General features: G+C 38.0%; 1 protein-coding gene across 1 annotated transcript in view; it reads right to left on the reverse strand.

The window, feature by feature from the left end:
- The window catches only part of LOC137256474 (corticotropin-releasing factor receptor 1-like), a 41,486-nt gene that overhangs the window by 12,347 nt on the left and 11,652 nt on the right, over positions 1–17,487 (reverse strand). The window contains exon 5 of the mRNA XM_067794313.1: positions 10,605–10,761. Within this exon, the coding sequence (XP_067650414.1) occupies positions 10,605–10,761 (157 nt within the window). The remainder of the gene's footprint in view (positions 1–10,604; positions 10,762–17,487) is intronic.

Genomic DNA, 17,487 nt, shown 5'->3' on the forward strand with positions numbered 1-17,487 from the left:
AGGTATTTCCATGGACAACATCTAGTCTAGATGCTCATATTGATTGATGTTTGTAGATCTGGAATTCTGTTCATTTGCAAAATGAAACGAGGGACATCTTGGAGCAGCTTCAACAGAACTCTGAGTTGTTTGATGAATAGATGTTTGATCACCCATACCCTTCTTACTCACCTGATGATGCAAAAATGGTCAAATTCTAGTCTACTGATTTACGAGTCATTATATGAATAAAGTGACGATATGTTACAAGCAGTGCTTTATTTTTATGACGACCAAGCTCATGACGATGTAACGAACTTAGCGTCCAGCCACTTGCTGCATATATATGTCGAGGTGTCTGCAGCGAACTGACTTTGCAATTTGATTAGCGGCTCTTTTGCTTTAAATGTATAAACTGAATCAATATGAAGAAACATTATCTATCAATGTATGTGACGAGAATGATGACTACAAGATATTCCTGCAACTGTGCCTATATTTCAAATTCCAGAAACACAGTTCATCTTGATCTTTTTAGGGGATTTGAAAGAGCGGTGTACGACACTGGAAAATATATTGTTTCAATGGTATTTCAAAGGAAATGTGGAGGACATTGTCTGGACTGATGTATCAATGATTTGGGATCCAGTTCCCTTCTTTGACCCATACACTAGACGTCAAAGGGAACTCCTACCTTTATGAATTACTGAAAAACTACTGAAAAGATATGCTAGAAGGTATTAGTTTACAAGCAAGCAGGACCACACGGCTCTATGCAAATCACATAAACAAATTCTGAGATGAATTCATATTTATGTGAAATGCATCTTTTACATAAGAATTAAATTGTCCTATTTTCGACTAGGTTGAAAACCAATAACAGTGAGTTTTATATGTCCAAAAGAATGGTCGAAACAAAATGCTGCTTTGAGACAAAGATAAACCGTTTAAAGTCACCATCCTTCAACTACTAAAACAAGAAACAACCGCGGTTCTCCTCCAGACAAGGCATCTTCTTGTGCAGTCTGGTGGATTTGTTTCTGAAAGTTATTCCTCGTTAAAATATGTCATATATATGATCTGTGTATTTACGCCAAAAGTGTAACATTTACATCATCTAGCGGGAACAGCAAGACAGTTTTTCACGTGAAGGTGAGTCTTTTTCACACTGTGTGATATATTGTTTGTGTCTTACAACCTTTACGTTGCATAAGAGACTATGGTTTCAGTCCAGCAATTTTGCACGCTGGAGGACACCCGATATGGGCTTCACAGACTGTCTTTGATATAGCGTAATAGGTGTATAGGAATATCTAAAATTATGCATTAGACTGCTGGCAAAGTAACATTTTCCCATTTTCTGTTTACGCACAGCAATACCAGTCGCCAAAACGTAGCAATATTCCAGCAGTATTTGCATATACATTTCACGTGTAGAATGATTCTGTAGGGTATATAGAGAGACCAGTATGCATGATATGATACACAAGTACGAGACATATGCCACGATTAACAATTGAAGACAGAGAAGGAGCCATTGGGAAGGTGTGGGTGGAGTCCACATACAATGCTGTTGCCAACGTCCGCGGGTGCTTCCTTATGACTGTTATAAGACATAATCAGTGCCATAGAGGGACTGGTGTCAACGAAGACACACCAGGAAGTGGACGTCAGCGCATCACAACTATTGCCGATGAAGGTACATCCTTCAATAGGGAAGAAGACGTTTCTTTTGGCGTTTAGTGTATGCACTGTTGATTAGATTTTGCATGTGTTTATGACGGGACCATCAGAGGAGGTTGAGTAAGGTATGTTCACCCTTTTAGTAATGTGTAATTTTTAATCAATATTTCAGCAAATTCGACTCATGAAGATACGGGTCAGAATTGATCTTGAATAACCCATGATTGTCGTAAGAGTCCACTAATGGGATCAGGTGATCAGACTCGCTGACTTTAGTTGGCACATGTCACTGTATCCAAGTTGCGTAGATCGATGTTTATGGTGTTGATTGTATTGTCTGTTACAGGCCCGATCATTTTAGAGCCATAGAGCTGAAATATTGCAGAGTTAGCTAGAAATTCCAAAAATTCGCGGCGCAGGATGTTGCCTACCCATGGGATATCGAACTTACGTCCTCGACGGACGTGCAGCCCTTCCACCCTCCTTTTCATGAACACCTGGTGTCAGCAAAGTTTTATTCAGTTTGATTTATAATAACATGCTCAGACCTTGTTCAAATCGTATAATCGACCCTGCGTATAGTTTTGAGGTCGCGTGTAGTTTCATAATTATAAAACTATTTTATTCGCTTATATCAACTCGCAAACGGGTCTTAAGACAGTACCAGCCCACATTATCCCCAGACCGGCAGACAGCACCTCGATGACCTATCCATGTCACAGTTAACAACTAACGCTTAATGATAGCATTTGTCTACAAACTGGTCAAATCGGAATCACTATCATTGTCTGAATTGGGTACCCGTGCTAAACTACCGCAAGGTACCATACCCCGGCACACGTAGGCAGACACACTGGCACACGCGTGTATAAACATGCCTGGATATATTGGTTGTCACGCGAGTGTGTTGTGGGATGGTTAATATCCTGCATTGGGAATAAACATTGTATTTAACGAGCTAAATACATAGTGTTTATTCCTAATGCAGGATATGAACCATCCCATAACACACGAGTGTGATAGCCTATTTATGATACAATGTCATTCTTATTTTAGAATTTAAAAAAAATGTGATTTCATTCGCCACAGAACATGAAACTTAACTTCCTGATATGTGCCCACATATCTATGACGTCACAAATATGTGCGTAGTAATATGTGACGTCACAAGGTCGGTGACGCAGTTTTCTACTGATCACTCATTTGGCTGTGTTACGTTATGTAGTTCCAGCCAGCTTTTATGCTAAAGAGCGTATTGTTCTTAACAAATATTCACTTAGTTTGAAAATTGACACAAAACACGTGTGGACGTGGGGAAATTTTCAGTTAAACTTTTGAACAATAAATATAATGTTCGCGAGGCATTTTGCAAACGTACTTGTCATCTGACAAAGTGTCAAACAGTTCATTCGAGATTTCCCTGGTTGCTGTCCGAGTCAATAATTGCAAGACGCCTGCGTTTCGGTGCTGGCGATGTTTTAGCTACGACAATGTTTATAGTTGTGTTGTCACCCATCAAGGCACTCAAAGTACCGTAACCACGGCAGTCTATCTGGACACGCCGATAGACAGGTGTGACGCCATGTTTGTTTACAGTGTGAAAGTAGTCCCTAAAAATTGCATATGACCTCTCTAATTTGCATCGGTATCCCTATATGACCCCAACGGATATTGAAAATATCCGTTGGCTTTATCGTTCCGAGAACACTATCCATTGTATGATAAATCGCTATATCAACGCAGTAGTCTTGAAGTCAAAACCTGTAGACCACCTGTCCGTTTTGTATAATTAATGCAACTATGCGTGTTCACGTTCTCTTCTCTGGTCAGCTGTCAGTATCGTGTTGCACTTGCAGTAACGACGTCTAATGGACTTAACAAATGAACTCGAAAGGACGGGTCTGAAAATGGAATATCCTTTTCACAAGATCGCTTCGTCTCACTAAATGGACGACACATATCCAGAAAGTTTAAATAGCTTCCTCAGAGCACCTAGCCATAAAAGGTTGAACTAGCGGGGCGATAACTCCAGATTATTGTCGCGATCAACACTCTAACAAATTATTTTCACGCATCAGTTGAAACTTCATTACAGTCTATCAATCAATCACTGCAATAAGTTTAAATTAGCTGGTAAGAAGAACCATTACAGAGGCAAGATCGATAATCGACATATCAGAGTGTTAAGAAGAAGATAATGGCAGGTACTTTGTTGCCGGTTTAATTCTCCGTGTGTTGAAAACATTGTGAAAAGTAGACAGGATCCATTATAAAAGTTGATTTTTGTCTCAAAAACAACACGACATCCTTTTGAGGGTCAAGGACAGAATAAAATGAAATTTTTTTCCTGTTTTCAGATGTCGGGATGCAGATGGATAGTATCATTCCTGACATTTCGGCTCGTAGTTACCCTTTCTCTGTTCAGATTACAGAAATTCCATCAATTTCGTACATGATATGACAACGGGTTGTAAAACATTCAGATTGACTTTACGACCATCGATCTAAGCGAGTGGAATACTATACTCCCGAAGTGACTGTCTGGTCACATCTAGTCGTCTCTTGCAAAACCAAATCAGAACTTGAATGGTTACGGACAATTCATCTAGAAACATTTCACCACCCGTAGGGGACCATGTACAATTTATGGCCGGGTGTGGGTGGATGGGTTCGGATGTGTGATTATGATGATCTTAAATGGGGATGGCGGGATGTCACTCGTTGTCTTCAGAAGAACTAGAGGGTCATCAGCTTGGTACATAAGTAGTGGCGTGTCATCAACAGCGCTTCTCCAGACAAGGCATCTTCTTATGCAGTCTGGTGGATTTGTTATTCCTCGTTAAAATATGTCATATATATGATCTGTGTATTTACGTCAAAAATGTAACATTTACATCATCTAGCGGGAGCAGCAAGATAGTTTTTCACGTGAAGGTCAGTCTTTTTCACACTGTGTGGTATATTTATTGTCTTACAACCTTCACGTTCCAGAAGAGACTATGGTTTCAGTCCAGCAATTTTGAACGCTGGAGGACGCCAGATATGGGCTTCACACATTGTACCCATCATCCTCGATCTCCGGATCTTTCGATAAATGTCCGCTATACCCTGCATGCAGCTAAACACAGCCAGATGAATTTAGTACCTCCTCTGGTTGACTTTTTATCCAAACTGGTGTGTACACTGAGAAGCCACTTTTGCTTCTTACATTATCTAAATGATTAAACCTGGTAACACAGGTGATGCAGATGTACTCTGAAGGAGGTAGAGGGAGTTCTTGCACATATTGTGTTAAATTTTCGGACTTGTCAGTATATCTGTATGATTTCCGCAAAATCCGAGTCGCACTGCGACTGCTGATTGACTACAGTGAGACTGCGGAGCCATCAAATGGAGGTACAAAAATGATCGGACCGACACACAGATGCATAAAGGGTATACTGGGGATTTATCGGAACTGGAAAATTCAGCGAGACAAACGGACGCTTTAGCTATTATGCTACAACACTGTCCCTTATTGGTGAAGGTGAAGGGGCTTAACGCCGGACTTGAGAATAGTCCGCTCATATATGACGACGGGCATGCGTGTGAATGTGTGGCTGCTTTTACTAGCTTAGACCTGAGCTGGTTTTTTAGAGCTGGCTCATGGAGATACCACGCCGCATGCAAGCATAAATTCCCTACTCAGACACATTATGCTGACTCTGAGCCGAACAGTTCTTCTTGTACCCATTAATGCTGAGCGCCAGGCAGGGACCCGCCAGTGCCATATTTCAACGTCTTTTGGTATGGCGCGACCTTCCGCTCTTAGGGCGGACTTTCTAACCAATACACCACAGAGTTATTTAGCGGAGTAAAACATATTTCACTTATTTCCAACAGCATTTTATCTAAAATTGTGGTTAAAACAAATATATCTTTTGGATAAATGCTTCTGTAGCTCATTGTGCGCTTTTGATTTTTTTATTATTTCTTGAAGAGGTCATTAATTCATTAGGTCTGTATCTCCCGACTCTTGTGAAGCGCGTGTCACATCAGAGTCAGCGATGTCTTGTAAAGGAAATCTAGGATTACAAACCGGAGTTCAATCACATTTCCCCTTTAATGAGAAATATATCTCATATAATAGCTTCTCTAGTCCCGGCACCCTACGTGGACATCTTCAAGCCACCGTCACGATGGAAGTATGAAATGTGTTACACCCTACATGGATGACGGAAATTACTGTAAATGTCAACAGCATGCAGCGTCTCTGCCGTGAGACGCGCTTTGTTGAATGAGATTATACAGGACAGAGTAATTCAATGAATCTTACTTGCCTGTACGACCCAATTTGATTTCATGGTATGTTGCAAGTCTCATACTTAAAAGCGCATTAATGCTGATACGAAACAGCTTCATCTCTTCAAAACCAATTTCACGTAAGCTTGTGGTAGCAATTTGACATACTCGGGGAACAGGAGCGGTCACTATGAAAGCGGATGACTGCAGTGCTGCCGGGGTAGAGTCACACGTCATAATCTATCTGAGAGGAAAGTAGATCAGTATATTAGTGTGTTATTTTCTGTAGTGCCGTGATGTTAAATGGGATTTCTCGGTAATGACGAGGGGGAATGCAGATTCAGGAGGTGATAAGAAATCTCTAGTTGCTAAGACTTCGGAGTCAAGATGAGAAAGTTGGACCAATATATCGCCCGTGACAGACAATCCGTTGCTTAGCTGTGATTGTCACTATGGAAGTGTTGATGTGACCAGACATACATGAATTGATAAAAGCGAGTAAACTCTTTCCTCATCCATAAGTAATATTTTTAGCTAACAGCAGAATCGTGTTCACAAATTCAACTATACACATGGCCAAAAGTATCGCATCCTTATAACCCCGGCATATCTTCGTATCATATCATTTTGATATTTCAGCCTCACCTAAAAATGATATAAGACAAGCATGTGTCTGGATCAAAAGGAAGCCGTATTGTGCAATACGTATTCCGGTTATTTAGCAAATATCAAGTATCGGAAAACTGCTCTTTCAGCTCGATAACTTGGAATTTCAAATGATCGAATGATTGAGAAGCGAATATGGTCCTCCGTAACTAGCACCTAGTGACGGCAGCTACTGGTATGTAGAATCCTGGTATGTTAGTGAGTATTATTATAGGTCGCATCGCTTGTCAACCATGAGCCGAACCGTGTGTGAGATCCATTTTCAGAATTAACAGACTTCACCCTTTCATGTCAAGTACTGTGTTAAGCACAGAGCAGTTTCCGCATGGTCGTTTGTCACTTAGAACCCACCGAAATCGCAAAAGTCGGTCGGACGGACGTGCATTGGTATTGCCAGTGCACACAACAACACCATGTATACACAGACATATGTTGTGCTGCGGAACTGTTCCCCTCAGTGTATATATCATGAATATGTTTTTAGGCATCACTATCAAATAGTGATGATGCCAGATATGCAAAGGAAGTTGCATGTATCCTGTCCAATTGGTTGCACCCATTTTGAACAAATGTAAAGCCTGGTCAATGAAAAGCAACAAAGGGCACTTTTTTGCATCGTTTTACCATCTATATATCTATACGTGTAAATGTCTGTTGCACAAATTCCACCATTCATCACATTCACAGCTTGGGTTCACCAATCACTGTCCACTCCTCGATGTCACATGTAGCAAAACATGAAACGACAAGGCAGTTATTCACAAACTCAGTTACACAAAACACCAGACGATACGGTGCAAGTCTAATTAGAAAATTGAAGAAATTGTTTTTGTTGCATGCGTCAAAGATGTCCTCTGCATGCCAGCCACAATACAACTTTAATGCCTATCCGGTGTTTTGGTTCATGCGCATGTTTGACCCTTCAAAATGGGATGCATCATACCTCAGAATTTGTGATCTGTAGACACCAAACAGTAGAATCGCTGGAATATAGTTTTACATAAGACAATCACCCCTCTTGCCACGATTTATTGAGAAGAGAGATTTTAAGAGTAAGTATATGCATCTATCCGAATATGGAAAGGCGGGTTTGCAGTCAAACGGCCACATTGAATGGAAGGATGCAGGCAAGATATGGTAATCGTCAATGTCAATCCTAAGTCGTGTTGTAACGATTCAGTCACTATGGTTCTGTGCGAGGACCGCAAACGGTGTTAACCTTTCCGCCTCGCTGCTAGACTGATGTCACAACAATTTTGTTGCCATATTTTTAAATTACCCTCGAGATATGTGCAGCAGCGTTTGCACTAAAATAAAAGATGCATAACACCGTTCGCACATTTTAATGAGGTAATGTCTTAAGTTTGTAACTACCCTCTATAACCAGAATATGACAAGTTCAACCATAGAATTGAATTGTTCGTTTGAAATTCTATCACATAAATGTTCAATATGAGTCAATGTCATTTTCAAGAAATCAGTTTCCGAATTATTTCAAAGTTACATCATAACCTTGGATATCGATAACTACCTGATTGAAATCCATGTTTGGGGCTTACCCCAGTGTACACATTGTCAAAATAATAGCTGTAAACCCATATCCATAGTTAAAAGAAAACTCTGATAAAAGCACATATTTTCACTATTACATATCCCTATTCAATAGTAGTAGCAGTGAGCGCATCCAGTCGTAGTGGTGTTACTCTTATTGAAATACATGCAAAGGCAGGTCAGTTGATCACATGAAGAAGTGTATGCTAGATCTGAAACATTGTATCCAGTATAGGGAACTAGATCACATGTTCTATTTGCCTCAAACATTGAAATGGTCCCCACGTGTCAAATGTCGTGTTTAGCGTTGCTAGGGCAGTGCGTGTGAAGACATTTTTTGCCACATGACGCTCATTGAAATAGAAAGAATGGTAGAAAGAACACGTGTACTTCAAACAATGAACAGTGAGGACAGCGAGTGGATCTAAGAAAGTTGTTCACGCTATCTTTCTTTTGTGGTTATGTGTCACGCAATCTCTCAGCAACGACCTAAATAGGAAACGTATGATTCTAACTCCAGTACGCCCAGGAAGAGTAACGTTTTATCTCTGAAGATATACAAGTTGGATAGTAACGAATAAACCATTTGAAATTGAAAAGGAACCCTTGTGTTGAACTTCGGAACCTACAGCCATGCTTCATATAGGGCTTTAACGCTGCACTCAGGGCTAAACTGTAGGGGAAATAATGTGGTTCAGAGACTGTGAGACAGACTAGTGCAGTGCAGGTGGGTACATCTGTGGATTTCAATTGGTTATCTGTTCGCAATTGCAGCACTATTTCAGATAATGGATATACATGCGGATCAAGTTAAACAAATAATTCGTACTCGAACCATGAATTAGGTTTCATCTAACTACTTCAATGTCTCTTGATGTTTTGATAATTTGCCGGTACAACCGACTTAAACTTCTTACCACCGCCATGCCACATGTTTCAAAACTTACCTCATAACGTGATTGTAAAAGCATGAATGATAGGAACACCTTCCAAACATCTTGAAGCAATATTGATAGTCCACAAGACTCAGCTTCTCTAGGCCACGCATTCTGCTCGGATTTTGCCACCGAAACAATTATCCAACTGACGTTATCCTTATACTATTCAAATATATGTTGTTCAAATATGTATCTACCAAACGAATAGCAACGTTCCGGTTTTTGCAGTTATCTTTTTACTACTTATCTTCCTGCTAAATATTCAACCCTCATTTATTTGGTGTATCTTTGTACCTTTGCTGAATATACGATCACAACTACATATGCACATTCCACAAAAATGTTAAACATATCTTAAATGATAATGTTTTGCATGACATGAGGTACTTACAAAATCGCTTAGCGACCATTTTGATATGTTAATGTGCAATTGACATTGTGAAGACGTGGATAGTTGCTTCGAATTCCATTTTTCTGCAGTCACAGATTGCTACAGTCACAGATTCGCCATGTATATCTTTTCTCATCTAGGTTTGTCTGTGATATGCATCACCGAAAGACTTCTCCTTACATTAGCCTGTCAGATCGTGATCTAAATGGAATAATATTCATGTCGCAAATACCTCCCATTCGCGACATGGTCAGCACAATTGGCGAGACGGTATCACTGTCAGACCCTTCAGATGTGTTGATGAGATTCTACGACAGATTCATCTCGAGATAATGGCTCATGATAGAGCCAAAGTGCCTCTGATAATGGCTTTATAGAATATATTATAAGGCAGGTATATGTTGTGCAAAAGATTTGGTTCGTCTATTAAGTTAGCATAAAGGCAAAGGCAACAATTTAACATACATCTCTGTCTGGTCATGGCTGTGAAAGGACTCCTGATATATTAAGGTCTCGATTGACTAAATCAGTGAATCATTTATAGGAATATTACACTGAAGAGGACGCGATAGATTGTCTTCTAAGCAGTACCAATTTGGGAATCGAACCTGGGTCTTCGGCGTGAAGAAATCTTTAACCACGTGGCCAACCCAGAACTCCCTCAAGTCAATGAATGAATGAGTAAAAGCAATTATTGTCACACCGGCAATATTTCAGCCATAACTTGACGAGAACAATTAAACTGTTAAATCTTCTTTTTGTCGATTTTAAAACTCGTAATGAGATCTAAATTAGTTTAACTAGAGTACATATGTCAACACAAGGAAAAGCAGGCTACATATGTGCCACTACTGAAGGTAGAGCACTCTTACTAGGGACAAACTCCCTCGATGAGCATCTTTATGAAAAAAATAAAGCAACATTGTGGTTCCCAAAGTTCTACTGGAATTTGACACAGCAGAAGAAATCTGAGTTCGCGTAGTACTAGGACGAAACGAAATATATATCGGTTACATTGTGCACAATTACAGAATTTGAATTAAGGCCATGATTTCCGATTAGGACGAGACGTTTGTCCTGATACTACTAGAGTCGACTGATTGGAAAGGACTTACCCCATCCGATGAAGTAGAACAGTTTGAATGGAGCATCCGATCTGAAGACATATACGACAAGTCGGTTGTGTAGAAATATGCCTTCAACCAACATCCAGGAGAAAGTGGCCAGTACAGAGTACCATTGCAGTGCCATAAGCACGTTGCACAGCCAGCGCTGGAACAAAACGTAATCAAACACTTTAACATGAGCTTCGAAACGAACGGATCGCGAACGCTTGGCGAGATGTTCGCGTCCAGATCGTGTTTGTCAGTTTGTTATCTTTGCAAAAAAAGATTTCTCGTCTTTAAATATCTTATGTTGAACAGATGAAACGGGAATATCTTACTTCATATACAGTATGTGGAATGTTGTAAAGCTTCAGCACATTTACATGGCCATGGCGGCGTCAGAGCTTATTAATTACGTGTTTTGTAAACCTTTGAACATTTGAACTTATTATCATTTGTTAAAAAAGACAACAGCAATAAACAACGTACTTGTTATTCTCAGCTTTATTACGTAAATGCTTCGTTGCCACTTTCGATATAAAAGCAAATATATTTAATGCACTGCTAAACTATCTTACGTTCTGAAGCCAGGAGTGATAATTATTATCAATATCAAACACCATATTTCAGTATTTTCACGATGAGGCATTGTATTGCTGTTTGATTCCACACAGTTTATGCTATGACTTGTAAACAATTTGCTTTTATCAATACATTTATATGAACCACTCAAGGCAGATGGAAGATAAATATCGTCAATATCAATAAATATAATTTATAGGCATCACTATCACCTGCATCAGTTTGGACATCACTATAGATTCACGCATGTCAGGGACAACGAAACCTATAAAGTCTTAACAGCAAACTTGAAATCATGGCGACAGATGTCAATGTTCCATTAACCTCAGAATAACAACCCAGCTCCACATTTTCATCCCGTTCAATCACAGACCACGTTCTAATCCCTCCAATCACAATCGGGGACAATGGACCACAATCAATTCCCTCCAATCACAACCATCGACACAGTATATGTGCACGGAAGCTTTATAGCAGTTATCAGCTACTCGTCACACATCTTGCCTTTACATTTCAACAGCTTCGCTCTCTCAATGATGCATGCATGAAAACCACAGACCTGTCACCAAGCATCACAACATCTATCTTTTCTCATGTCAATCTCCTCTGTACACATTGATCAGTGGTAGGGAACGTATAGTGTTACTGTTGATATCCCAGATTGAGACTATACATATAAAAAACATACGAGTTTTAAAGTTAACAGCACATTATTAAGAGGTGATAATAATAAACATAAAAGCCCACAAATTGTAAATTCAACTTCTCGGCAAGATTAAAGACTTGTACCATATGTTTCTCTGACTACAGTGATAAAAATAAATACATTACAAGTGGCACAGAATATGCAGTAATAGATGACAACTAACGTTATTGCCTGGAAAATCACGTCACGTATCTCTTTGATAGTTTTATCCAAAGGACATTTACACTTTTTTTAACGAAGGCATTTTGATGGTCTTTCCTTCCTGTGATCCATCAGGAATTTACATTTAAAAACGCATTTCAAAACATCAAACAGCAACATCAGTATCATGCTAACGGTTATTAAAATGTGTCATTTTAAACGCGTTTTTATTGATCTTGCGTAAGTGATACGGCCGAAAAAAGATTCATTATGTTTGTAAGATGTGCAAACCAAAAGCAATCCATAGATATGTTTAGAAAGGCAGAGATATTGTGTGCTACCTTCAAATTAAGCAATCTCTCTCTCACTCTCACACACTGACATGCACACACACATATACACACACACAGACACACACACTCACACACACACACACACACACAAAGACATATATATTCTCTTATGGTTACGATGACATGTGTCAATGTCAGCGATCTTGCCTTTAGTCGCCTCTTACGACAACCTTGCGTTACTGGATAACACTTCCGGATTATCACGGGTGGTATCATTCAGAAACATATGACAGTAACATTCGTAAAGGAAATCATGAAACCTGTTTCTCTTTAGCAAAACGTTCTGAGGTTCTGTTCAACAAACATGCAAATATCTCTAGATGTAAAATGCGAAAAGCTATCGTACATTGCTGCGATCTTTCTGAAGAAATCTCTCCTTTTGTAAATATATTTTGAATTTCACTGACTCATGAAACTATTTTTATGAAAGTGTACACAGGCGAAACCAATTCATTAATATTTCATCCAAGTTTCCAGATAGATACATTTATCAATTTCCACTTTTAGGGGAAAATCATAAAAATTAACACTGCAAATAAATGTAATTTTCGGAATTTTCTTCTTACAGAAATAATCAGTTCGAATCGTTTGATGATAACGCTTCTCTCCCCCTTGAAATAATTTATAGATTTATAACCACTTTCTTCGTGAAAACCAATGGTTCTGTCTGAAATTGTTTGACTCATCTTCAATCAGAACTGTTTGCTGTCATATTAGGTGTGATTAAAGGCCATTCGTTTCTAAGGGAAACGGTAAGGCTGAACCTTGTGTTTCCTGCAGCTGACATTGCCATGGCATAACCAATTTAGATTTCAAATGAAGAACAAATTATGCTGCAATCAACCTAAAAAGATATTCTGAAAGCAAAAATACGATGAGGCACTTTTTCCTGACTACTGAAACTTTGTGAACTTAAATCTGATAAATATATAGCTATTTCGGTGGATATGTTAATGAATAAGAGTTCTCTGAGACTTGCCATTTGTTATTTACCTTGAAACAAAGAGTTCTATGATGCGGAATTCTTTTCACAACAATAAGACGACCTACTTAATCTAGTTGGTAGAACGTGTGCATACAAAGATAGGCTATTCCAAATCACGTTAAAATATTACACTTATTGTTGCCCTGCCTGGCCCTATGACTTTAGGGCATGAAACACTGATAGGTCGGCTTGGAGACACTGTAGTGTGTTTTTGGTGGGCATACGGGTAAATTTACAGCATGATATACTGTTCAAACAAAGTAGGGGAACTTCATTTTCATATTTGAGTCATTCTCAAAAGTTGCAGCTAGTTGGTGTACAAAAGACAACATAATTCGAATACAAAATAATCAATCACTATTTTCACAAATGGCAAACTAAATTGTTAAGGTTCACATATCAATAATATTTGAGGCTTAATCATGTTCAGTATTGTCATGAAGACTAATTAAACAAATTAGGTCAAAGCCACAATGTCTTTCCTGTAACAACAAGTAATGCTTATATTTTTATTAAAAATACATTGATACCTAAAGATATTGCATAGTAAATTCCACCTTATCTTTTATTTTGTTGCACACACATAAAAATTGAGTTCTATGATTGTAGGTAAACCTGATCTACACTGTGTCAGATGAAAAAGTGAAATCTGCTTGTACTTTTCAATGTTCTTGATATCCCCTCAACTGTCTGTCACAAACAATACTGCACGGACGCCGATTTGAAGAGAATATTCTGATTGATTTCTGGCAATGTCTTACTCTTTAGATCATAAACCATTTACTTTCAAGTCCTGTTATATGAACGGCAGTATCGTTATGCCAAAGACACTCTATGTTACTGGAAAGAAATATGTGAAATAGATTTGAAAAAACTATTTAATTGTAACAAAAATCTTTGCTCTCTGTAATGAAAGAAAGAGTTCTTTGCATGTTACCCTCATAAGTATAGTAAGTGTTACATGTTATATCCATATCTCCAAATAAGGTGACTATCAATGACATGTTTGTTACAGAGAAGAGAATTCGATTGTATATTTAGTTAGGATAAGAATACATAAGTGACATTGATGATAAGCTAGGTTCATATCAATTAGTTTCTAAAAGTATTGTTTTTAGCATACTTGTAGACCAAAACATAGTGTCTGCCTCAAACCGTTAAATAGGCTTGCTACTAATAAAGTATCACAGTTTTGATCATCTGCCTCAAACTGTCAAAGTAACAAAGAAATCAACAAAATTAATCTCTTTATTTGTCACACCCATTTTTTCAGTTCTGAAACACATACAGAAATGAATGTTTCACTGATTTTTTGTTTTAGATTATCACCAATTATCTTTATTGAGGAAACTGGATGTTCAACGCTTTGATTGTTTTTACAGACTGAGTATTACAGTGTCATAATTAGTATGATCAGTAACACACTGTCTTTCAAATAACTTTAACAGTCTTTAAAAGGGATATAAGCATGCAAAGTTTCAAGAACAGACCTCTGTGTTAAGCATAAGGTAATTTTGTCTCATATCTTAATGCACATCTGAATAATTTAGAAAAGAAAAACAAAAATGAAAGATCATTTATATTAAACTGTCTTTGTAGTAACAACATAAGCCCTATAAATAACAGGTATCTTTGAAAGACATACAAATTGTTAAGGAAAATATCATTTGTTACTTCAAATATAAACTTAAAGGTCCTAATGTAGGACATAGTAACAACCTTTTAGAAAATAAGTATAGCTGCATTCAGAAGAGAAAGTGCAAAACATGTTTTAGTTTCTGCATACACGTTAGCTCTTTATCACAGTTAAGCTGTTAATGACATTGATATTAAAAAAGATATTTTGCGTTGAAGTAACACTGATGGTCGTTCCAAGACTGTTATTTGAGAGACAAATTGCAAAAGTAAATTCTGAAAAAAACCCACCATAATGACTATTCCCTTTCCCATTTCAGACAACATTAATTGTTGTAATTATGGTTCCAAATGCACAGAGAAACACATATTTTTGGAAAGTTGTTTGTTTCTTTTGTTAATTGATGTTACGTAAAGGACACCCATACAAAATACTTGCAAATGTTTACCTTTTCTACTTGATTTTCTTTAAAAATTTTGTCTTGAACTTAACGTGTTTATCACTCTCAACCAGAAGTTGTTAATGAGCATGATAGGGAGTTCCTTTTTGACAAGATGAGAGATCACTGATTATTTCATACTTTTATGCAACTGTTACAGGAAAGACATTTTTCTTGTATACAAGAGAAAAATTCAGTTTGAAAATCACAAACATCTGCCAGGTATGGGAAAAAGGTCTATTCTTTCCAACTACTCCAGAAACAATATTTTCTTAAATGAAATTTCGTGCACAGCAGACACCTGATGTTAGGTTTCTGCACCCGGATACATGACAAAATGCATATCCTTTATTACAAAAAGGATTAAAATAAAATGTATTTGGTCATTTTGTTTGTCATAAAAAATTCCCAAGATAGATTAGATATTGCTAATGAAGGAGAAATCAGATTTTTAACATATTGATAAAATGTGACGGTTACATTGAAGTTTGAATCATGATACGTGAAAAAGCTGCATCTTTTGAGAATGACTCATTTACGATTAAAATATTTAGGAGATTTATCGGAGTCAATCAGTATTGATATGGTAATATTGAATGTTTTGAGAATGAATCATTTGCACTTCCATGTAAACATAGGTGTTTGGGATGTAGTCGCTTTTGAAAGATGATTGGTGTATGACGTGTAATTTGCATTTGTATAATTTTCATTTTAAAAGAAGCCACTAGAAACAAACACTAACAAATGTGTGATGCAAGATGACTGTCAAAACTAATGTTCTAAGTGATTTCTCGACCTTCTTGAAAAACGTCAAAATCAAAATGAAACCTTGGTTGACGTTTAAACTTCCTGTCCAAACTGAAAGTTCTGGTTCCCCTACCTTTTTGAGGAGTATATATCAGGGGCTGTCATGATGAAACAGACTAGTTCAGAACAGCACACACCACACATGAGCTTGCGACGCAGGTGGCAATGTGAAGACACGATATCTCGCCCATGACGTGTCATTGAACGATTTCTCGGAAACGAGAGCAATATCTTTAATTTGAAGGCCAACTACGAACTAATCTTGCTGATTACTATTCAATTTAAGCGAAGACTATTTTTTGCCTTTTCAGATCCACTCGATTCTGTTTCGGTGCGTAATTGAAACTTTGTATTCTCTCTCGTTAATGTTTTTCATCAGTTGGAAATCGGATAAGAAAATGGATGCCGACCAGTGTGTGTACTACGCGTACTGTTCTTACAGTGTACATGCCGGCAAGAATGTATTTGAGTCAAAACCTGTTTCCAAAATATTTAATCATCACGCATTAAATCTTATCACGACTTATTGGATATAACGTGATATTAAGGGAATGGGTTGTAAGTAATAAACAAAATGGTTCACTGTAAAGTGTTAATTTGAAACCAAACTTTCCATCGCGTACAGCTATTTGAAGTCTTTTAGCGTTTTTTTTTATCTTTTGATTTTCAAGTGCACTGCCCTCGGTCACATTTTGTTGCATAGTTTACGTTGAGGTTGTGATTCTACATAGAGGTCTCAAGGGGCTTTATTAGAACTTGATTAATTTTGTACTACAACCAAATTACGCTTACGATGTACGTACATTATGACACCGTTCAAATATCATGTGTTTAATAAATCATGTATAGACTAGCTCTATCCCGTTTGACCTAAAGTTGTGGCTGGCCTCTATACACATTAAATAATCTCATTTGAGTTATGTCTTTAACTCGATATCTCATGTTCTTTTCAGTGTTCTGCATACTCTTGGCTTGTCACTAAATGGGTGAGTTTAGTTTTAGCGCTCAGCAATATTCTAGCCATATGCGGGCGTCTGAAAATAATCGAGGATGGACCAGACAATCCAGTGATCAACAACATGAGCATCGATCTGCGCCTTGGGAACCGGTGACATTAGTCAACCGAATTGGCGAGCCTGACCACGCGATCCCATTAGTCGTCTTTTACAACAAGAATGGGATTTTGAAGGTCAATATTCTATACAACAACTCGTCTGGAACTAACCTGTATGGGTCAGGGCCT

This window comes from Haliotis asinina, chromosome 11 (assembly GCF_037392515.1).
Source record: "Haliotis asinina isolate JCU_RB_2024 chromosome 11, JCU_Hal_asi_v2, whole genome shotgun sequence".
Classification (NCBI taxonomy): Eukaryota; Metazoa; Mollusca; class Gastropoda; order Lepetellida; family Haliotidae; genus Haliotis; species Haliotis asinina.